Consider the following 24104-nt stretch of genomic DNA (forward strand, 5'->3'; position numbering starts at 1 on the left):
TTTTTCCCCCTTCGACAGATAATTTATGCAGTCTCTGCAGCGCGAGCTTTGTTTAACTTTGTTGTTCTAACGATAGACAAGTGCAGCTGCTCGGGATAGATCTGCAAAATGTTGAACTTACATAAATGGCAACTGGTTGCCTAACACTAAATGTAGATTGCACAGAGAGTAAATGAATCTACAATTTGTCACTGGTCTGAGTAATATTCATCAACTCAGTCCAATCAAATTTTGATAACTTAAGTATATTCAGAGTTACAAAAACTCGGTCTTTTTCAATTCAATCTCGAATTCTTAAAATAGAGATGAAAATAAAATAAGAAAAACATTTTTGAGAGCATTTTTATTTTGATATCAAGAAGGTTTCTTCTCGAAAAAATAGGAATAATAATTATCAAAATAAAAACATTTTTTCTGAACTTGTTTCTATCCCTAATTATTCCGGCTCTTGATTGAGATGTGTTCCACTTAAATGAATAAAAGATACCCAATGCATATTTTATACAAAAAGCTATAATAATAACAAAGATCGCTTAATTTGTTCTCTATGTATTAAATCAAACTATTTGATGACGACGAATTTCTCCCTCTGTGACTCATTGCCGCCATTTGTGGGCGATCCAATGACAAACAGAATCTGAAACATAAAGGCGATAAACTCGCCTAATCTCGCTGGCTAAATATAGTAACAAGATGTATCGATAAGCCATGTATGATGTACGAGTATTCATGCGGAAGTTCGAGCTCAGATGCCGCAAACCACAAAAGCTGTGAGCTATGAGCTGTGATCCAAACAAATGTTTGTGAAGGACAAACACGGATACCACGCAAAAAACTGTGGCAAGAATCGCACCTAAATCGCTGCAAACCAGCTGAGTTGAGCTGAGCCGAGCTGCTCCCCAAAAGCCAAGAAGCTGACTAATCATTTAAGCGCGAGTTTCGACTCTATGAATGAAGTGAGGAAAACAATTCCAGCCCACACACAGAGACTAAACACATATATTTGTGTGCTGGAAACTGAAAAAAAGAGCTGAAAAGCTGAGAGCTGAAAACTTGAAATGCGGCAGCGGCGGCAACCGAAACCACAAGTCAATGTCAAAGCGGTGGCAGCAGCATCCAAATCCATCCGAGCGGCAAACTCGAGAATCTGTGCAGCCTGCATATGGCCAACACTTTTCAAATGAATCAGAGCTGCACTGGAAAAAATATTGATCAATTTAACTACCACTTACAATATTTTAAAATGGAAAAATTATTTATCTGAATTTTTTGGTTAAAGTATCATGGATAAATGATTACTTGATAGTATCTTTTGGCACGTAAAATCCAATATGATCTTAATTTTTTGAGAGATGCACTAGACAAAATATTTATCAGTTAAAAACCATTTGGGTATGTTTAAGTGGAAATCATCTTTATTTTTCTTAAATCCATGAATTATAATATCATCCTACACCTTAACTTGAAAGTATTTATTTAATTTTCATGAGTTATATAACTTAATACAATTTTTTTAGCCTCAAATCGAAAATGGTCCCAATTGTATGCACTATATAGACTGATCTGAAAAAGTACCCATTTTGTATACGTTTAAATGTAAATAAATCTAATTAGTTCTAATTTTCATGGGTTAAAATACCATGGCTATAGCATAATTAATAGATACTATAAGCATATAAAATCCAATGTGATCTATATTGTATTTTCCGTGTACCCTTTTGAGTTGAAGCCAAAATATGTAGGTTTCCGTGGCTCACTTCTTTTGTGTGCCTTGCGCTTTGTGCTCATTGTTCGGGGCTTTGAATCGGTTTGAACTTTTGTATTTTGACAATTCAAAGTTAAGGTCAACAAGGGTTTTGAAATGTTGCAGCGGTGCATTGAACCTTTTTGGCAAGCGATCTCAGCATAATTAGCGCTCATTGTCGATTGGCCCTGAGACTCTGGTGAGCCGGCATGCCAGGTAATATTTTTTTCTCGATACTTTTTGGGGCACTCAAGTGGACATTGACCACTTTACACGTAAATTTGTTTGTCTCACAATTTGTTATTATTTTTTTGGGCACCTGTAAATGCGGCCAAACTTGTTGCATATTTGGGTGCCTTGGTGCTGTCATAAGTGCAAGCGTTTGAACATATTTATGCACTTTGGTGGCCGTAGAATTTTCAGCACCTGGAATCGATTGGCCAGCTGCATGCGAACGAACAGTCGCAATCCATGACCCGCCATAAATAAAACTTTCGCTTTTCCATTGTGTAAATAAGCGTGAAAATTGCCCATTAGCGCCTTATATTTTATAGGCTTACCGAAGACCCAATTCCTGATACCCAACCTGTTGGCTCCATTTTCACACTTAGCCGGCGCTTGCGCAAAGTCCCCCGAATCCAAATTCGAAAACGAAAGCCCGTAAAACAATAGAAATTTTCCAATGAAGCGGCTTTTGACACATTTGATGGGTTTTTCATAGGGTTCCAAGTGCAGAGCCCAGTCATTGCCAGTTGAGTCTATTTAACACGAAAGGCTGTGAGACAGACCGTTCATAAATTCTCATCAATGGCAAACAGAGTTGGGGGAGTTCCCCAGTGTTTATTCCCGAAAATGTGACACTGCCCGCTTTGCTGTCAGATGTCAACTAGCGCCACGCGGCGAACTCAATGAAATCCAATCAAGAAGTCACGGATAATCTCCCATTTTTAGGTGGGTCGAGGGGCTAGGAAAAGAATTCATATTAATAGAAATATAACATTATATTTCAACGAAGGGAGCTCACTCTTATGGCTGGCATGATAACTTGTTTCTGTGGTGAATTGAAATACAACTGAAACAGATTTTAAAATATAAACGGTACTACAAAAAATTAAAAAAGAAAGGATTTCACTTAAAAAAACTATGAAGTCACGAACTATCAAGTCACGATGATTTTAGTTTAGGTAGCTTAGGATCCATTTACTTATTTTATTTTCCCCCTAAAAAGTATTTAACTAACCATCCAACCGATATTCTGCTTCAGATCGCAAATTGTAAATAAACATATTAGGAGTTACAAACATAAATCAGAAGTGTACAAATGATATTTAAGTAAATATTATTGTTGTTACAAGCTTCAATAAGTTTTTTGTTTGTTATCTTTAAAGGCAGATAAAAAGATATTTTGGTGGATTACAAATTTTACGGAGTCGTCACCTTACAGCTCAGTCTTTATCCAAAATAGAACCATCTAGTTTTAAACGAGCTCTGCTAGTTGTGAGGTCTCTGTGGTCTTGCGGTTACTTTTTCTCGTAGTGGTCATCATCAAAATGCAAAACCTACGCACTATTTAACTAATTTTTCGTCTGTTTTCTGGCCCGTGGGCTGCATTTTATTTATTTTCGTAGTCAAATGTTCTTTGTTGACCATACAGCACACACAAACGAAATCATTAAACTTATTTGCTTTGTTGTGGCTCTTGAATTTGGCTGTTGAGAACGCCCACAAGCAGCTGAATCTGAATCTGAATCGGAATCTGTGGATCTGAAGTGGATGAGGTTGTCCAGTTTCCCAGTTGGCCAGCTGGTCTGTGATTACCTTAGCCCCGGCTAATTGACGAATTAAGTCAAGTAAGTGCAAATGAGGCGTACTCGGCCACGCCCTAATTGCTCAATTTGCAACGCCTTCGAGTTGCTGCAACGACCTTCGCGACTGCCACTTAAACTTGACATATAACCGAAAATGTGCAAGGCAGTATCCTTAAAAATTATTGAACCGCTCACGAGTACGAGTTTCCCTCCAACTCCACGTTTTCGCTTCATGAATGAGTCGCATCGCCATCGAATTGAAAATGGCAATATATATAAAGGCTATAAAATGTATCCCAATTTCAAGTACGCCGATTCGCAGCTTGAGTTTCGTATTTTTAGCTCATATTGGAAACACATCGGCAGTGCCACATGGAGCTGTAAAGATGTTTTTACCGATTTTAGAAGTCATAAGGTCAATGCTGAGCGCCAAGATCGTGTTTTGATTGCAACTCGAAGCCGGAGACATCGTCGTGTTGCTGCTGTGCTGCGATGTTGCTGCCGTGCTGCGATATTGCTGCTGCTGCTGCTGCTGCTGGCATCGTCTGTTGTCAAGTGTTATGACTCGTCTGTCTGTTTTTGTTTTTTTTCGATTTTAATTTTCTCAAATCAAAAGCTGCAACAAAGAGTCTGTTCTGTTTTCAAGTTTGGTTCCCAGACACATTCTCACAGTTTGTGGCGTTTGTTGATAAGGGTCAGCTTATAAACAACTCAAATGGAGTTGCTCAAACACAGATTAAACTATATGATCCAAGGGATCAAGATGTTCGCTGGGGTGGCATGGATAAATTATGCCATTAGCCTAATGATACTTTTCACCAAGTTTCCATTTTTGTAGCACTTTTTATCAGCAGCATTTATTATGAAGTGCAAAACACTTTTCTCAATGGCTGTTTATTTTATTTTTTATGTTTATTTATTTTGTGTGCTTTTGTGTATACATCAACATGCAAATTCAATGCGACGATGACGGCTGCCTGCAGCCATAAAAATTCAATAAAAATTTATGAAAACTTTGCAGTTAGGGGGCAACCAAACAACAGTTGCTTCGAGATTAGAGATGCGGACACACCCGTTAAAAACGTGGATAGAAAACCCCAAGATGCAGCTTCATTTGCTACAATTTGCTACAGGTGGCCAGAAAAAAACATCATCACACATGTGGAACGACCTTGCGCCTATTGAAACAGACCCACGGTAGTCGATCTTCGGCTGTTTACCTTTGTAGATCTCCCCAAGCACTTGTCTTGATTTTCTAGGCCTTCTCCAAGTTGGTCAAGTGTCCTAGCTACCAGACATTTTCCCGCTGATGAGCGGAACCCACCTGCCCAACCCAGCTCGTTTCTCTGTCGACTCGAAGAGCCCAGCCCAGAAAACCTGCGCTTTGCACAACATTTAATCACATTTAGCCATTCGGCATACGCCCCGCGGGGCCCAGCATAATTTATACAACAATATTATAATGTCGCGAGACATTGAAAACGATCGCGAGACGGGGGAGACTGAAAACTTTTGAAATTCGTGAATTATTACTTGCACTTTAACATGGCTGGGAGCGAGGCGATGACGACGGAAATATTTCCACAATGGCAGCGCGGGGCGGGCAATTTGTGGGCATGTGGTTGACATTTTATTGACGACGCCAGTGAGTCGCCAGTGGCGTCGCCACCTGTCCTCTCGGAGGGGGCAAAAGGGGGCAAGTCATTTGCGCCTGTCAACGCCCCGATTTTTACCGCGACTCTGTGGCAAGATAAATGGGCTGCCGGGTCGGGTTTCAGTCAAATTCTAATTAGGCTCCCCCTTTAGTTATGGGCGGGTTCATTAACATTTCGGCTGGACCCCATTTCCATTACGAATTCGATTCCCAGGCAAGGTAGTTTGCAGCTTAGAGTTCCCCTTCGCGGCATTTCAACAACTCAATTTTACGCGGGGCTGCTGTTTTGCAATAAATAGCCACAATAATGCGATGTCCAGCACTTCGGCTGGTTGGGCTAATGGAACCAGTTTAGTGATAAGCATTATTAATTTATCGTCCTATCACTCTCGGATGCTGCCGGTGTGCGGGTGTTGAGCCAAGTTATCTAGAGCCCATTCGCAGCACGCTCGGCCTGTCCACACTAGCTCACAAAACTTTAGACAAACTATTATTGATTTAAATAATGGAAAGTGGTGTATAACAAAGAGTTACCATGGTCAAGATCAAACATAAAACGGCGCTATCAAGTTTTTGAAGATAAGTATACGCGCAAAGTCCTTTAAGACATTAAACGTAAATTAGTTTCTTCAACAAAAAAGTTCTCAATGACTACATCTTATTCTAATTTTATGAAAAAATGTCCATTTCAGGAATCCTCCAATTTCAAAAATTCCTCTTTAAAGGTCAATAAAATAAATAGATGATCTTATTATTTGTTTCATATTTGTTTTAGTCTTTGCAAATTATCACATCATCTTACAAAATCGTATACTACACTACGGAAATAATAATTTAAGCCAATCTCTGAGATATGTAAAGTATCCGCCCCTCTTATGAAAATAAATAATATTTATCTGTCACATTAATCTGTTTTATTTCGCAATTCCATGGCAAAATTCCCTGTTTTTTATCGACTGGATCGCAGTAAAAACAGCACTGAAAGCCTTAAAGAGCGAAATTTACATAGGTTAACTGCGAGATTACTATCATTGTAGATCGACATTCAGCTGGGTCCAATGAGAAAGCCAAGCAGAGAACAAGATACAAAGTGGCAAATGTATCTGTGTATTTTGATTGAGAACTTGTTTTTTGTTTTCCTCCAGAGAATTCACCATCCATCCACTCGAATCCCAGAGCACTTTGCGGGAATTATCGGAAATATCATGTTAAGTGACGACCGACAATAAGGCATATCGCAAGGATGTCACTTTGTGATGTCTGTCCATTAATTTGAAATCGATGTATGTGATTTCATTAGCGCCGCCTTTAGAATGTCAGATGCCGATCGCATCCCCCAGCCTTTATCGGCTTTTTATAAAAGTAAACTCAATGAGGCAAGACAAAACAAGACAAAACAATAGCAACACTGGCAATAACATGAGCATTTAGCGCACACACAAATTATAATTTCAAATAACGCAAAGTGCCACTCGAGATCAGAGCTCTTAACAAAAATGTTAAGCATTTTATCGGCCTTTTTGTATTTTAATGAAAAATCGGATTTTAATATGCGGGAACCTAAATGACAGACTTTGTCGGCAGTTTAGACGGCGACTAATCGAAAGTATCGACTGCGGCGAGTGTAAACAAATTAACGAGATCGTTTGCTGGTAATTGAGATGCCGATGTCGATCTAGAAGGCGGAACCCGCCGCCATTGCCAAAGGTTGCCTTTGATCGTGCCTCCAAAACGTAATCCCAAACCCAAAATAAATCAGAAATTGAAAATCTTAAAAATTCAAAATCTGTTACGCCCCCTGGCGATTGGTCGGTCCAAATTAATTTATGACAATTGCAGCCCGAGGCCCAGAGAACCGATCGTAAATTAATTAAATCGGTATTGTGAGGGGGGTGGGGGTATTGGTATTGGTCTGCAAGGCCCACAAGATATGGAACAACGCGTGACGGGGCGACAAATGAAGGGCCTAGGTCCCCAAATGTACTCACAGCTTGAACCCGATTTCCACCCAGTAACTGAGTAACTAACTGAATTTTCCAATTTTCCGATTTTCCCCCTTTTCAGATTCAGAGCACGAGGAGCGTTCGGCATGACGTGAACTGCTTAGATATTCCATGCGAGAACCGAAACCATTGCAACTAGCCGCCCCAATCGATCGTCTCGCCCCGATCCGATCCGATTGCCCCCGAAAAGCGTCCGCTCTGGGGACGTGATCAGCCCCGAGAAGAGAAGCCCCCAGAAAGTAGAACCAAATCCAAACCAAAAACCCGCCACCACGATGGACTCACGCATCGGCCTGGACTACATTGTCGAGAATCGTGACTACATTGCCAAGCTGGGCGCTGCCCTGGACACGCAGAATGCCACGGTCAAGAAGCAGGTCTTCGAGCTGCTCTCGGCGCTGTGCGCCTACAGCCCCGATGGCTACGCGCGTGCCATCGAGACCCTAGAATTTTACAAGGTGAGTGGGGGTTTTGAGGGGATTACGTGCATCTACGTAATGGATAAAAGACTACTTTAAATTCCAGAAAAGAAAGATTTTCAAGAACCGAGTAGGAATTATTTGATATTATAGTTTTTGGGGGAAACCTATGAACCAGGATCAAAGCTTTCGGAAAAAGATATGATATATTATGTGATTTTTTGTGGTAATTGGGGATCTTCATATGGACTCCCCTCTGTTACAATTTTTTTTCAATATTATTTTGCTGTATTATTGTAGAACAGAAATTGTTGATAATAGGTATTGATTAGAATGTGTAAAAATAACAGCATGCCTAAAATCACTTCTTAGCTTGAACTTAGAAAGACGTCCGATTTAATGTGAAACCATTTCCTTATCAGACCATGTTCAAGGATACTTTATTAGTTAAAGATTTTATCATAAGATCATATTTAATGTTAGCCCCAATCCGACTATGAATTTACAGAACCATTTTTTAACTAGTCAAAGATCCTTAAATATTGAATGTTTCATAGTAGATTTCAATTTAAGAAAACCCATGAATTCAAGTAACTCAAAGTAAAATCCCGTCTCAAAACCCTTGCAGAATCTCAAGAAGCAGCGATACCGCTTCAAGATTGTCATCAACGAACTGGAGCTGTCGAGTGCCGCCGCCCAACCGCCGCTGGAATACCAGGCCGCCCTGCTGGCCTTCATCAACTGCGTCATCATTTCGGCGGCCACTTTACAGGAGCGGATTCGCATTCGCAACGAATTTATAGGTGAGAGCGATTCCCACCATCTAATATCCAAAAAGAAAAGAAAAAAATTATCAATTCGCAACAGTGGAGATAAACCCGCAAAAGTCAACGGGTCGTTCCCCTGCGATTGTTTGTGCCATTGGTGCTGTCTTCGATTTCATTGATTTGATTGATTTGCCCGCTGATCCAGTGCCCTTGACCGTATGTGCCCGACTGTCTGTTTGGCCAATATATACATACAATACATATATATATATATATATTGTTTGCATGTCGCAGAGACTCAGGTCCCTGGCTTTCATATTGCAGGCAGCCACACCAGCGACCCTCGGGGGCAGCTCGTTGACTTGAGGTTAGCTAATGATGGGTTCGAAGAGACCAAAATGCCAAATTGCAAATCGCCTTTGTCGAGCCGAGTAACCTTAGCACGTGCCGGCGATTTAGAGGCGCGTCTTTAAGCCAGTAATTGCTCTGCGTGCCATTTGAACTGGAGCTGGGAAAATCGGTCAAACGAACATTGTATACTTATTGCTGATTTATTAATTGTGGCGAAAATTGTCGGGTCATTGAGGACGTTCGCAAACGAAATCGTTTATTCGCTGGATAGCTGCCAGACTTTTTAAAGCTTATTTACACCTTAATGACTCGTTAAATTTCCATTATGCACATATCCATCTCATTGATCTTTGTTAATCTACTTTTGCACGTGATTATCTGTAATCTGAAGATTAACTCGATTTCATAAACCTTTTTTTGGTAGACTGTAATTTTAAGAGATTAGTACTCGTAGTTTATAAGAATACCCAAAGAACATTAAAACATATTTTATTATAGTTTCAAAGTTGTTCTACAAAGGGATAACAAGATGAAACGTGACAAATTTTTAGGTGGTTGTCATAGATATCCAAAGAGTTGTACACCAAATCGTGTTTGAAGTTAGATCTTTAATATGTTTTGAACGTGCCTCAGAACCCCTTTAGATTTGTTTCTGCCTCATCTACAGATGAGTTTCAAGAGGAGAGAGTAAGCGCCCAATAAACAAAAAGTACTTAATATGTAACAAGATGTCTGTTGACAAACAAGGGACTCATTTACATCCTGTCAGTGGCAGATGCCACTCCCTCTGAAGCAGGGTTGTCCCTAGTTGTTCAAAGTTCATGAACTGCCTCCGAACTTCCCCAACCACCAACACGACCTCATCTCCCCTAGCGAACCCCTTCTAATACAGTAGAGTTTCATTAGTTCAAACTTCTTATCCATAAATGTGGGTGGTTAATTTACTATATGTATATCATTTAATTTTATTTTCAAATTTTAATTATAGAAGAGTTTATATATAAAATTTATTTGAATACCTTTTTCTTTATATATCCGTAAACTCAGAACGCTCCCTAAAGTTATAACAATATTTGTGATTGCGTAAAAAATTAAATATTCAAGAATCATTCCTACAATTTTGTAGTAAGAAAAGTCCGTTTGTTATAGGCTAGCTTCACTGTACTCGCCAGTCGTCAACTCGACTTTCTGACTTTGATTGAGCGCGGTTGTGCGTGCCTGGTGGTTGTTGATTTCGATGTTTCCTTCTGCGCAGACGCAACACTGCCGAAATGTGGTGCACTGAGTGCCTGCGGCTGCACTTGCCTGAAAATGGGGGGAAGTGCAGGGGTAACTTTACCGAGAAGCGGCCTTTTTATTGTTCTTAATTAAAATAAATTGAGCTGCGCTTTTTCAGCATTACAAGAAGCGAACCCCAGTGACAAAGCAAAGAAGTAGCAAGACAAATTCGAAATCTCAACGGCTGCGACAAAATGTAAGTCACGCCGCAAGTCAGCGCCCCCGTAACTCCCCCATTTTCTGATTCTGATTGCGATCCCAAACCGATTCCTGGGGCATTCCTGAACGACACATTTGACAAGCAACGGCCGCACTTTGTTTGGCAATGAAACGAAGTATTCAGTTTCAAGGCTGTTGGCCCGACTTTGACTTTGTCTTCGCCCGTCGATTCAGTTCTTCTCAGCCTTTTCTGTTTGGCTTTCCAGGAACAACAGCCAACAACGCCCCGCAAATATTTGCATTTTTCAATTCAAAAACTCTGCGAGGCTCTCGCTAATGCCACTTAAGTGCCCAATTATCGGCTCGGAGTGATTCCAATTCCCATTCTCCAACAGAGCCAACCATATAGCCATCATATCTGCTGTATGTCATCTGTCAGGCTGCGAGGCATTTGCCTGCCTCTGATTTATGCCCCATGATTTTCCACTTTGGCACGCAACAGTTCAGTTTTTCCCATAGTCTACCATAAATTTATTTGCTCAACTGTTTCGCTGGCAAAATTCAATTTCAATTGATTTATAAATCATCAACAGATTTACTGTATTGAGTGAAGTATTTAAATCGTTTGCGAGAATTGATTTTCGAGCTGTTGAGTTAGTTGAGTCTCTTTGCCTGGCATGTTATTAAACAATTAATTGTGGACTTGGGCGTGTCCCCGATCTTAACAATTGTGTTGTACATTAATTCCCGCTCTTTTGGCTGCAGGGCATCGATGGTCGAGCTTGACCTCTACTCAAAAAGAAATACTAAAAATATAGTATAATATACTGAAGTATGCATGAGTATACCGATCAACGATCTCTCCTTCTAGTTAAGATCTCCCAACTTCCGAATATCCAAAAAAAAAACAAAGATCGGGACAAAGAAACTTTTACTACACACTCACACACAGAACCGCACACGCATTTTAATTGTACGCCTTTTATGGATTTCAATTTCAAACAAATAAAATGACAGCGGAGCGAAGTCGTAAAACGAAATTATGAACGTCAAGGCACCAAATAAGGCGGATCGAGGGGATCTGAGGGACATGTAGCACAGAAGCGACAACGACTTTCACGAGCTTTTCGCAATTAATTTTTTATTGTTATTATTATTATTACTTATATTTACAACTCACGGATAGAAGTGTGCCTCTGTGTACGAGTGCATAAATTGATTGGTGAGTGCGCGAATAAAAGCAAAAAGGCGAAAAAACGAGCTTGACCGGAAGTCGGTCGGGATTCATGGGACATTGGGCGGGCCTTAGTTGATTTGCTGTCTATGGAAATCCCGCTTTTCGGGGGGGCAACGAATCATCTCTCTATTACACACAAGCAAGCAAGAGGGCCAGGAAAAATATTAAAATAAACCCATAAAGATATTGTCTTTGAAGAATATTTTGATTTTTTTCATACCCTAGGTACCATTTAAAGGTAATTTATTATTATCTATGAGTCATCGATCATTTTAGACAATTTTATGAAAATTTACAATATTGAGTTTAAATATATATTAACCTTTATAACGCTATATTTAAGAACGATAAAGATGTTTTATTTATTAAAACCAGAACTCCAAACCGTTTGACTAATAAACAATTAGAAACATGTAATATCTTTTATCTTATGTATCATATATTATGTATTTTCCAATAAAATTTCTTTCTTAACACCTCCCCCAATTAATAATTTCTATCTTCATCTTGCAGGTCTCAAAGTTTTGCCGCTGCTGAATAACCTAAGGTGAGTGTTGAAGTGCAGCGATCAGGAGGACGATCGATAAAAAACCAAAGACGAGACATTTTTAAGCACCTAGATTTGCTGAGGGCGTCGTTGATATTCCGATGCGAGCGTGTGAAGACCGCTTTGGGTGAAAAACCCTGAAAGTCTCCCACAATCAAGCGAATGAGTATCACAAACAGTTTAACGATTGCCGTTTGCCGCTTTTATGCTTTATTCGAATCGGACGCACATTTAATTTGCATGCGACTACATGAGCAGACGACCAACAAGACAAGATCAAGGTATTTGCTGATTTTGAATGGATTTTAATTTGCTGCTAAAAAAAAAACTAAAAAAAGCAGAGGATCTGAGGGCGGATCGCTAATGACCGCTCAAGACGCTTGTCAAATATTCGTCAAACTGGAGGAGAAGTCCATTTGAATGCCCCATCGGGTCTTATGCAAATAATTTGCGCCTCATTCGAGTCGACCAATTAATTCAATATTTAATTAGTCAACAATAAATCAATTAGTCGGATCTCTGCGACTCACCCTTCAAAACGGGTTTATTTATGGGCCTCCGATTGACAAATTTGTGGCTCTGTGTCGATGGCTCGGAAACGAGGGAAACTAGCAAATTCAATTAATTTCTAAAATAGTTCAAGCCCAAAAGCGAACAATAACAAACAAGCTGTCCACATTGGCAGATTCCTCAGCTTGTCAGTGCGGAGCAGAGCTGACTAATTGATTGTCCCGGCCCATTTGTCTTGTGGCATTTTTCCATTCTCGAGTGAGGACCCCCTTCGGTTCTATTGTTATTAAAATTTTAACGCGCACACATCAACGAAGTGCGTAGTTTCTGACGCTATTTAATTTATTTGGAATTTCGAATCGCTTTAAACGTTTTCATTCAGCCACAACGCGCTTTGATTTGAGACCGCCTTCGTGGGGAGCAGACCATTCGGACCATTGAAATTTATTGTAGACTCGACTCAGCGTAGCTTGGAAGCTGCCCAGATGCTTTAAGCTGATTTTAATTGTTCCCCTCATAATGAGTTCTAATCTAATCGAAATCCGTATCTGAGTTGTTTATCATTCCGAGAATGATGGATGTGCGCTAGTATCGAATTACCGTCAAACTCATAAATGTCTGCCAAAAATAAACTCTAAAGTATCGCATTTCAGGGGGATTATTAGAACCGTGTCAAGAATAGGCATTTTGATTGCTGAAGTATTTTTATGGAGAGTCTGGGAAGCAGGAAATTGAATTGAAAACAATGTTCTTAAGATCATGGTACTTAAACTTTGAAATGGGCGCGTTCTACGCAATGGTTTTAAATTGAAATATTGATTCTAATTGGTTTTTCTAATAGCTTACCTACTCCTTACCAACTTTTTTTCTCAGCAAAGACAACTACGTTTTAAGCAACTTACATTTTTCTAAATTTAAAATTTCAGTTTTGGGAAACATATTTAAAACATCTTCTTTGTGGTAGTATTTTAAAGATTAATAGAAATTCATTACCAAAACCACAAATTTTGATGCTTTGAACTGATACAAAAGAACGAGTTACAAAAATAGATAATTATCATCACTTCAGTTTTCAATTAATAGTTTAAAAATGGAAAAGTAATTTCAATTTATAAATTCAATAATAAAAGTTCTTGAAATCAAGACAAAAGTGCTCTCGAATTTTTTTTTACAAACTAACCGAATTTCAAATATATTTAAACCTTATTGTGTTATTAGTAGTTTTAAACCACATTTCGGTTTTGAGAAATTATTTTTTCCGAGTGTAAAAAGACAACCAAAATAGTAAAATAAATAAATATCCATTTTTCTTTAAACGGCAGCTTTAACTCCTTCCTCTCGGTTAGTTTTGGCTTCCGTTTAAAGTTTAGTAATTTGACGTTTTGGTTGCCCAATTTCCCTGGCCCTGCAAGTGAGCCCCCGCAACTCGCTACAGACCCGTGACAACTTCCGTGACGGACCAAAATAGAAACTGCTGGCCAAACAACAAAACAGTGGAGAATCACGTGCAAGTGTCCGGGTGTCCAATGTGCCCGATGGATGTTGACGAAGTTGCTCGACAAAATAGAAAAGAGGCCGCCTGGGCTGGGTGCTTCGCAAATACTGCGGGAAACTCCTGCGCGCGCAGCACGTGGCCGCCAAAAACAACAAGGACTCGGATTTTTGGTCCGAGGCTCCGAGGCTCTCCGTGTGCCGCCAAAAGGCCAAAGCCATAGCTCAAATATGAGTCGTCGTGCCAGGCTGTCTCGTCCTCGTTATTGCCATTCTGGCCGTTCTCTCGTTCGAACCGCAATTCCGCGATTTTGGGAAAGCAATTAAAAAAAAGTGCCAGTCGATGTATGGATATCAATTGTCAAAAGGCCAAAAGAGGAGCTGCCAACAAGGACATTGCGCAAGGCTAACGATTTTGCACGCCGCTTAGAAAACATGGTCTGCCTCTAAAAACTGTTTGATTGCCAAGGCTGCGCCAGGCAGGCAACGTGGAGTCGTCAGCATCGCCCTCGCCGCCGCCATCCCTCTCATCGGAGTCCGCCTCCTCGGCGACGTCATCTTCCGTTTCCGCTTCCGGATCCGTGACGCCATCTCCATCGCCGTTGCACCTGCAGCGGCGGGTGACTTTCTGCGGCTCGCTGTCCCGTTACAGCTGCGCCGCCTTGCAACTGGTGCAGAATCTCAAGTGAGTGGGTCAGGGAGGTTCTTTCTCTTATTTTTCCTCTGGCAGCCTCCGGAGGTTACTCAATGTCAGTCGGGGAGTTTGTTGTTATCTATCGATTATGGCCAACGTCAACTACTTGTGGACATTTCCCATTCCCTTGGGGGTCATAAATATATCTGTATATATATTTATTGCAAATACCTCTGCATTAATAAGAAATCAATTAAAAAGCTGCGAGAGTTGTCAACGACATACTAAACAAACAGAAACCTACAAGCTACAAATTGCCAACTGCAACTGGCTTGAATAATTAGTGCGGACTGACAGACGGAATGGCTTGGTTTTCCAGAACTTAACCCTCCAGTAACCAGAGGTACGTTCATCTCATTACAGAAAAGTCGCACAAAGTGTGGGCGATATCATCGTACAATTGGACGTATTCGTGGAGCAGCAGGAATGCGACGAGGCCCAGAGCCTTCAGGCGCCCGATGGCATCAATCTCAACTCGCATCTTGATGTTTTCTACGCAATTCTGCGACAGGTGAGTGCTGAGCCGACAGGTGCAACAGAGCGTATGCATTATTTCGACTTAACTGGCATTGCCACGCGAGTTACGTATACGCAAGGTGGTCATTGAGAATTGACCAAGGCTATGACCATGCGGGTGGATCAAGGACATATGCTAATGATGTCCCCTCAGAAAATTTAATTGACTAGTACAAACACCAGGAAGTTCCTGGGAAATACAACATTCAGGAAATTTAAAAATACTAACAAATTTAGCTTGTCCTTAAATAATTTAAATTAAATTAAACTTGTTTAATGCTTATAAATGAAATTCCCGAACGGAACAGTTTAGAGTAAATTATTTACAAAATGATTTTACTCTTAATTATAAATAAATATTAAACTATTAAATAATGTAAGTAAATACATTTTGGTTAGAATTTTGATCAAATATATTTCAGTTATAAGAATAATAATATATTTTGGTATTACATTTTCAAAAAAGCCTTTTCTTCTAAACAGTTATATTGCCCTATAATAACTTTTAATTCATATATTTTATATTCCTTTTTCTACAGGTGGCTGACACGCCGCAGGAAGTGCCATTCCTCAACATTCTGCAGCACCTGCTGCGCATCGATCCCAAGGAGCCGCTCAGCGACATCATCTGGGACACCACAGAGCGTCTGGTCCACCGCGCCACGCTCCTCGAGAGCCACGAGGATTCGGTGCGCCTGCTGCGCACGCCCAGTAGCCAGAAGTTCGCCTGCCAGAGTTGCCGCGGCAGCGATGCCAGCAGCCCCACCCGCAAGCCCTCCCAGGCGGTGGGCGTGGCAGCTAAGACCGCAGCTCCAACGCCGCCGCCACCCCCACCACCGGCGCCCATGGCCCCTGTTGCACCACCGCCCCCGCCTCCGCCGATAAACGGCCCAGCACCGCCACCCCCGCCACCGCCCATGATCAATGGTGGCGCCCTGCCCCCTCCACCGCCTCCGCCCTCGATGCAAATGGCATCGCGACCCAGGACACCGGATCCTTTGGCCGCGGAGTCCGCGGTGGCCACTGCCATATTGCTGCCCCAACAGGACACACCCGCCCCCAAGGCCAAGATGAAGACCATCAACTGGGGCAAGATTCCGCACAACAAGGTCCTGGGCAAGCAGAACATCTGGAGCATCGTGGCCAGCAACCACCAGGACAGCCCGATGCAGGACATCGACTGGAACGAGATGGAGGGACTCTTCTGCCTGCAAACCGCCAGTGCCCAGGGATCACCGAAGCTGGGAAGGGATGGCAACCAAGCCTCCTCCGGTTCCAATGGATGCGACACCCTCGATCGCAAGGCGAAGAAAGAGAGCACAGAGATCACGCTGCTTGACGGGAAGAGGAGTCTGAATGTCAACATATTCCTGAAGCAATTCCGCACCAGCAACGACGACATCATACAGTTGATAAGGCAGGGCGCCCACGAGGAGATCGGGGCGGAGAGACTGAGGGGTCTGCTGAAGATAATGCCCGAGGTGGATGAGCTGGACATGCTCAAGGGTTTCAATGGCGACAAGGGACGACTGGGCAATGCCGAGAAGTTCCTGCTACAGCTGCTCGAGGTTCCCAAGTAAGTAGTTATCTTTATAAAAAATATATACTCTATGATCTTATGAAAATTATCAAATAGATAAGATAATTACAAATATTGTTGTTAGATTTGCTAGATTAATTAAAATAAGATATTCAATTTGTTCTGTCTAGGATCACAATAATTTCAATCATTAATATTATATCTTCTTTTCTGTAGCTACAAATTGCGCATCGAGAGCATGTTGCTCAAGGAGGAATTCGCAGCGAATGTGGCCTATCTGGAGCCCTGTATTAATGCCATGCTCTACGCTGGCGACGATCTGCTCAACAACAAGACCCTCCAAGAGGTCCTCTACATGGTCGTTGTGGCTGGCAACTTCCTCAACTCCGGCGGCTATGCGGGCAATGCAGCGGGTGTGAAGCTATCCTCACTGCAAAAACTCACAGACATCCGGGCGAATAAGCCCGGAATGAACCTCATACACTTTGTGGCCCTTCAGGCGGAGAAACGCAATCCCGAGTTGCTGCAATTTACGGCTCAACTGAGCACCCTTGAAAGTGCCAGCAAGTAAGTTCCCTCGATAAATTCCTTTAATAATCTCACACTCATCCCATGTATGTTTTGTGTCCTAAAGAACAACTTCAGAGCAGATAAACAATGAAATTAATACGCTCGATGGCAGGATCAGGAGAATAGCCAGGCAGATCGAGCAGCCTGCCACGGATGTAGACATCAAGGAGCAAATGGCCGACTTCCTGCAGGCCGCCGAATCCGAGCTAGCCGTCCTGCAGGCGGGCATGAAGCAGGTGGAGTCCCTGCGGCTCAAATTGTCCGAGTTCTTCTGCGACGACGCGGCCACCTTCCGACTGGAGGAGTGCTTTAAGATCTTCCAGAATTTCTGTGATAAGTTCAAGCAGGCGGTCAAGGAAAACGAACGACGCCAACAGCAGGAGCAGCAGGCCACTTTGAGGAGGAAACAGCGCGAGGAGCAGCTGGCCCGCAGAGCCAGGCAGAGTAAGTGCCTCCTAAGTCCTAGAACAGGATTTCGCATTTTTATAAATTCAGAATTACGTTTAAGCCACGATTCCGACTTTTCAAGATTTGTTATGGGTTGGTAATTAATTTCTTATTCAATTCACAGTTGGTCAGGCTGGAACACCTGTGTCCGATTCGGAGCACTCCTTCCTAGGCGACGCCCTCTTCGACCCTAGGGCCAGTCCTGCTTTGAGTCGCAGGCACTTGGGATCCGGAGAGATCAGCAATGGTTTCATCCGCCTGGAACAGGACGGTGCCTCTCCGGACATCACCCCCAACGGCAGCCTGAGGCGCCGGCGCAGTCGAGTCCTGGCCGAGGAGGATGACCTCATGGAGTTCCTGCGCAGCTCGACCGGTCCCCACGATGGACACAACAGCCGGGAGCGAAAGGCGGCCTACGGCAGCTTGGATCGCTCGTGGGCTCGTCGAGCCCGCTCAGGAAGTTCCAGCCGAAAGCGACCCGATTTGCTCAACATTGACTTTGGCCTGGATCGCGAGCGGGCCAGCTCACCGGCTCCTCTTCTTCAGCAGCAGGCACAGGAGCGCCTCCAATCTCCGTTGGCCAGTGCAGCCGGCACGCCCACAACGGCAGCGAATACGCCCACGGGCAGTGGATCGGCGATTGCGCAGACGCAGCCCGTCAACGAGGATGCGAAACCAAGGTGAGAGGTTTTTAAAATGTTACTTCAAATCAGAAGAATTTAAAAAGTTTTAAGTAAAGTAATATCCAAGGCATTCATCGAAAAATTATAAATGACTACTATCATATTACGTTTATTATATTCTTTCTTAAATTGCCAGTATTCCAGCACCTCAAGGAAGAATATTTTTTATATACATTTTTAGAACTTTAAAAATAATTATTATATCAAAAGGAATTTTAAAATTTTATGCATTTAATTAACTTTTAATATGTATCTAAAAAAAAATTGTCGAAAAGTGTCATATTTAACATCATATCATATTTAATCTTCAACCAATTTTAAAATATTGATAGGATAGTTTTAGGGAACTATTTATAGATTTTGAATATTGTTAATAATCATATAATGTTTTTTTTATTTGCAGAATATCCCGTGAGTGGCGCCAGAAGATCGAGACCTGGCTGCAATCCAACGAGAGCGACGAGAAGCAGAACGAGGAGTACAGGCGCAAGCGTCGTCTGGTCAACGCCAATAGGCGATCGCTCGAAAACGAAACTGGTAGGATACCCCCTAAAATAGAGCACTCAAAAAACCCCAAGTTCTAACCCCTCTCTCCCACAGAAAACGAACGAAAACTGGACCCCTTGCCGGAGGAGAAGATCCTGCCTTCGACGACGACGGCTACGCCAACGAACACGCCCACGACCACTAATCCCACTAACTCCCATAACAGGCCGGATCAGGATTCCGGGAGGTACCAGCGCGTCTACGCCGACTGGAAGCCCTCGAAGACGCTCGAGCAGACGGACGTGGTGGCCAACCTGCAGGCCATCGCCGATGCCCAGCCCCAGGATGCACTGCGTCAGTACCGCCGCCAGCGGTCGCAGGATCAGCCGGGTCCCATAGCACTCCAATCGATAGCCGAAGAGGATCGCCGCAAGTCACTGATCCAGAAACTGGGCGAAAGGGACATGAGCAACGAGCGGTTGCAGATCTATATTAGAAGATCTTCCAGCAGAGATCTCCAGCCGGCGAAAGCGGAGGAGCCAGTACTGCCACCCAAGTCACCAAAGCCCCAGGTGTCGGATGACACCTTCGCCAGCCTGCTGAGCCATCACAAGAGCCAGAACGAGATGCAGGCCTCCTCCAAAGACGTGGATGCGGATAATATAGAAACGCCGCCGGTGAGCCGACGGGTGATAGCCACGCCCACCACCACAGTGGTCACGGTGAGCATGACAGACAAGCCCAAGGCGGCGGCGGAGGAGAAGATTAGCTCGGCGGAGCAGGATGCCCCGGGTCACTTTGATCGCCATGCCCTGGCCCGTCGCACGCGTCGGTACAAGAGACCCACGGACTACAGCAGTGGCAATGAGGAGTTGCTGACCACCAGCACACCGGAGACGAAGCCATCTCCCTCAAAGCCAGAGCAACCTACACCGGAGAAGTCCAAGCAAAAGGAGCGCACGATCAACAAGCTGGAGAAGGTGGGTCGTCACATAAGCTCCATCAACCAGGAGGACGTGAGGGAGGCCATCCGGAATCTCAAATCGCCCACGGGAACACCCGAGCGACCTTGGAGCCCGCCGCGAGAGATCACGCCCTCCAAACTAAAGCTCACCGCCAGCGGTCACCATGAGCTGAACGACGAGGGCTTCGAGGAGACCCAGAGCCTGGTGTCCGACACTCCGTCCCATGGAAAGGGTGAGAGCACCAACTCCTCCTGCAACGAAGGAGTCAACGAGACTCCAGCCCGTCAGCGTCCGCTGCAGAAGCAGAAGCCCACGACCACCAGCATCACCCAGATGGGCAGTCGCCTGGCCGATCGCCTGCAGCAGGCCAGGTTGAAGGGCTCCGGGTCCCCGGGAGCGACAGCCAGCAAGTCACAAAACCAAATCCCTGCCAACCAAACGGCAACGGTCAAGAGGAGTCTCTCCGCCAGCAGACCGCTGCGCATGCCCAATGGTCAGCCGCTGGCCAGTGCGGCGCCGCTAAGATCCGCATCCGCAGTGAGACGCTCACCGCAGGAGCAACAGGTCCTCGCTGGAGTGGAACGCAGTAGCTCGAGGAACAGTCTACGTTCCTCGCGATCATCCATCAACAGTGGAGCCTCCACACAGACGGTGGTGAGACGCCTCCCTGCCGTCCAGCGAACGGGAGCCACTGTGTCAGTGGACTCCTCGCCCAGCAAGAGGCCACTGGCTGCCCAGAATCTCCGACCTACGCCTGGTCGAGGAGTGCCAGCCAGCAGGAGCAGCAGTAGCGGCTCCAGCGTGGGACCCAGTGTGATACTGGTGCGCAGCAAGATGTCCAACACCGCTCCAAGGTCAAACATCAACGGCAGCACCAGCTTCAAGGAGAATCAGTCCCAATCCCAACCGCAGTCCCAGTCCCAGTCCCGGATGAGCGCCGCTCGCAGCGTGGTGCTGGTGAAGAATGCCCTGAACCAGCAGCAGCAGGCCAGGATGAATGCCACCTCGAGTCCTCAGCAAAGGAGCAGTAGCAGCAGTCGATCCGTCAGCAGTTTCATGCGACCCACGGCCAGCAGTGCCACCAAGCGCCAGAAGTAGGGGGCACAGGGTTCAGTCCAGACCTCGTCCAAGTTAACGTCCCTAGTTTACACATGTTACAAACGCGAATGCATCCAACTCCAAGCCGTCCATGCGACAATTTCGAATTTCTATGCAGGATCTAAAACACAAATCAACACTCATAAATGTTACAGTTGAAATATTTTGAGATCTTATATATACAAATCTAAAGAAATCCCTGCACATTCCAACTGAAGGTCCGCGAATCCCTAATACAAAAGACACAAAACTTTCAAACTCTTAAATATATTTGATCACAAAAAAAGACAAAAATACTAGCATGTACTACTCAACTAAAACTTAGGATAAGCATAAAAAATGTTAAACTCGTATTTTCCATATTTAACATATAGTTGTAGGCATTATTCGATTATACGATCACGTTAGGAGACTTTTTTATAGAAGCGCGTTGTTTACAAAGTGTGTAGTTGAAGAAACCAAAACGACAACTACAAATCTTTAAAATAAAAGAACATAAGCTTTAATCTTCATAATAAATAAACTAGAAAACTACGATCGACTAAGGCTAAGCAGCTATGCCATCCAGGGAGTCCAGCAGCTCCCGCTGCAATGCGTCCTGTTGCACGGCGGTGGAATTTGCATAATTCTCCTTGTCGAACCACTCCCTGTGGTTCTCCAAGTAGCTGCAAGAATATAATATTAGATTGCTTATGGCCCAAGAAGGTATCAGACTTACTTTATAAAGGAGTCGAGGTGGGGGAGTAGATCTTCCAGCTTCTTATTGCTAATTGGCGAGGCGTTCAAAAACATGGGCATTTTTACTGAAAGAAACACAAATTCAGCTATGCTAAAAGGTGGAAAAAGATAGGGACCTACTCATCAGTCTTGCCAAGTGGGGAGCGCCAAAGACCATTGACTTTTCCGGCGGAGATTCCGCTGACAGAAGCCGCCACTTGAATGTTTCGTGAAGGAATCCGCGCATCTCCATGGGCAGTTTGTAGGCGGCAGTGTACGGCGACGAGCGGTCATAGGCCTGTGCTGTGTTCTTGCCACTGCTGGTAACAATGTAGAGCAGACACTTCTGCAACTGCTTCTCGTACTCGGTGCCGCCGAGAATGCCGCCTTCGATTTGTCCATTGGTCTTGCCCATTCCTGCGCCCACGGGCGTGCCGTCCAATGCGACCAGTTCCGTGTCGCCGCTAGGATTGATGAAGTCATACGACTTGTTTAGGATTAGGCTACAGTTGCGCATATTGTCGTCGGTGAGGTAGTTGTGGATGTACTCCTTCTCTTCCTTATAGAGCAGGTGATCGTCCAGGTGGAACTCGAAGTAGATGCGCAATCCATCCACCACTTCCTTGAGCATGCAGACGCTATAAAGCAAAGGGTTAGTAGGCTCCTATTTGGATTTACTAGATGGTTACCAACTTGGACATGACACGATCGTACTCCCGCTCCATTCGGGCGTTTCGACTCTGCGTGTTCCTGGCCCTCGAGCTGTCCTGCTTGATGCCGATGGCCAGCTCCACGGCCCGCTGCTTGACGAAGTTTTCCATGATGGTTACGATGGGAACTCGGGCGGGCAGGGCGTGCTGTTTGCCCAGCTTCTTGACCATATTCCGGTCGTACTCTATAAGCTCCCGCAATCGCTCGCTGACGCGCATCATGATGCGATCTTCCTGGGGGACAAACCGATCGGCAGCGGGATCAGCGAGCTCATTGTGGTGGCCGACATCTGTTTGGCGTCCCCGGTTGGTCTTTGTCCTGCCTTCGGCGGGAGTGGTTTTCTCCTTCCTGTTGCCACCGCTGTTGTCGCGCGTGCGGTTGCCCGCTGAGCGCTGAGTGGGCGGCATTTCCTTCTCGGCCGTGAGGTGTCCCGTGTCCAGTGGGTCCACTAAAGGCTCCTCGGTGTGAGCACCTCGTCCGCCGCGCTTCTTCTTGGCCACCGGCTTGTCGGGCGTGCCCTTATACGAGTAGTCGCCCCTGCTGCAGAGGGAAGGTGGGTTTAGCTGGGATTCGTGGCCGTACCAAGGGGCATACTCACATCTGCAGCTGGGCGGCTTCGGCCAGCTCGCGCTGCAACTTGCGATTCTCCTCGGTGTCCTTCACCAGGACGGGGGCGCGAACACAGCGATCGTAGGAGGGCCGCCAGCCCTGGAAGTGGATCTTGTAGTCGTAGTACCTCAGGCCATGTTCGTTGCGGCGCTCGAAGACGTTTAGAACCTGCGGGGAAAATTGGGACAGGGAAAATGGAAAATTCAGCGGTGAAAACTCCGCTTCTGACGTTTGTTTGACGTTTCAACGCGCGTTGGTGTGCGTGTGTGTGTGCGTACCTTGCTGGTGTAAAGAACTCGGGCCTTCGTTTTATCCGGTTCGTAGCAAAGGACTATCTCGCCCTTGTGGAACATCGGCACCTCGTCCTTCAGCTCCATCATCACCTGGGCAAAACGGGGGGTTAACAATTCACTTAATTCTAGAAATTGTAAATATTCAATTCTGGCGTCGCTCCAGTGCTACCAGATGCTGAGATGGCTTTAAAAATACCCGAAAAACGGTTGGCCGATAACGATAACAAGTTTATGGTCACACCGATATTTATCGTACATTGTCTTTAGAAGTGTATCGTTATGTCCACGACGATTTTCGAAGTTATCTTAACATGTTTGATTTTTGGGCGCGAACTACTTTAATTTAGTAAATTAAATATTGCTAAATGAAGCGGAAGGAAATGAATGAAGTGGAAGGGCAATTTTTTTCGGGTTTAAGAAATTATTTTATGAAAAGGTTGAAATTTATAATTTATTTTCTAAAGTGACTATATTTATTTGGCTTTAAAAATTAATAACATTGTTACAATAAAATATAAAATTAGAATTTAATAATTTAGATTTATTTTCTTTGTTCTCGAAAATATACCAAAAACAAATCTAAAATATTGATATCAAATTATTGAAAAGCTTATCTACAAACGTAATGGTTGAAAAATTATAAGTTTGTGGCATGCATGATCAATACAAAAGATTTGTTAATTAACATTTTAATATACCTTAGAACAATCGGTGTACCTGGAATATTTATGGACTTGCGAATGAGAAAGTTAAAACTATAGCAGTATTCCAAAGAAGTACGGTCATCCTGGTTGCTAGGGGCGAGGA

General features: G+C 44.0%; 2 protein-coding genes across 3 annotated transcripts in view; one reads left to right on the plus strand and one right to left on the minus strand.

The window, feature by feature from the left end:
• Positions 1 to 21473, plus strand: part of LOC119552572 (formin-J) — a 33019-nt gene extending 11546 nt beyond the window's left edge. The window contains exons 2-12 of one of the 2 annotated variants that reach the window (XM_037862197.1): positions 7271 to 7667; positions 8257 to 8431; positions 11934 to 11967; positions 14438 to 14653; positions 15026 to 15173; positions 15718 to 16754; positions 16935 to 17285; positions 17353 to 17732; positions 17860 to 18415; positions 18822 to 18955; positions 19019 to 21473. In XM_037862197.1, the coding sequence (XP_037718125.1) occupies positions 7485 to 7667; positions 8257 to 8431; positions 11934 to 11967; positions 14438 to 14653; positions 15026 to 15173; positions 15718 to 16754; positions 16935 to 17285; positions 17353 to 17732; positions 17860 to 18415; positions 18822 to 18955; positions 19019 to 20967 (5163 nt within the window). In that variant the 5' untranslated portion in view covers positions 7271 to 7484 and the 3' untranslated portion in view covers positions 20968 to 21473. The remainder of the gene's footprint in view (positions 1 to 7270; positions 7668 to 8256; positions 8432 to 11933; positions 11968 to 14437; positions 14654 to 15025; positions 15174 to 15717; positions 16755 to 16934; positions 17286 to 17352; positions 17733 to 17859; positions 18416 to 18821; positions 18956 to 19018) is intronic. The other variant, XM_037862196.1, reaches the window with a different exon arrangement.
• Positions 21219 to 23486, minus strand: LOC119552573 (protein male-specific lethal-3). Its single transcript, XM_037862198.1, has 6 exons — positions 23283 to 23486; positions 22994 to 23172; positions 22378 to 22935; positions 21826 to 22322; positions 21686 to 21770; positions 21219 to 21632 (listed from the first exon to the last, which is right to left on the minus strand). Exons 1-6 carry the CDS (start codon positions 23382 to 23384, stop codon positions 21515 to 21517), a joined length of 1539 nt encoding a protein of 512 aa, XP_037718126.1. The 5' UTR covers positions 23385 to 23486; the 3' UTR covers positions 21219 to 21514.
• Positions 23487 to 24104: the final 618 nt, after the last annotated feature.

Source organism: Drosophila subpulchrella, chromosome 3L, assembly GCF_014743375.2.
Source record: "Drosophila subpulchrella strain 33 F10 #4 breed RU33 chromosome 3L, RU_Dsub_v1.1 Primary Assembly, whole genome shotgun sequence".
Lineage (NCBI taxonomy): Eukaryota > Metazoa > Arthropoda > Insecta > Diptera > Drosophilidae > Drosophila > Drosophila subpulchrella.

Bases quoted from the DNA above. Each gene is read 5' to 3' on its own strand.
- LOC119552573 (XM_037862198.1), bottom strand. From the start codon at position 23,384: ATGATGGAGCTGAAGGACGAGGTGCCGATGTTCCACAAGGGCGAGATA. The intron at 23,173-23,282 runs GTACGCACACAC...TTTTCCCCGCAG, and splicing joins GAGTTCTTTACACCAGCAAG to GTTCTAAACGTCTTCGAGCG. The intron at 21,771-21,825 runs GTAGGTCCCTAT...TGTTTCTTTCAG, and splicing joins CCACTTGGCAAGACTGATGA to TAAAAATGCCCATGTTTTTG.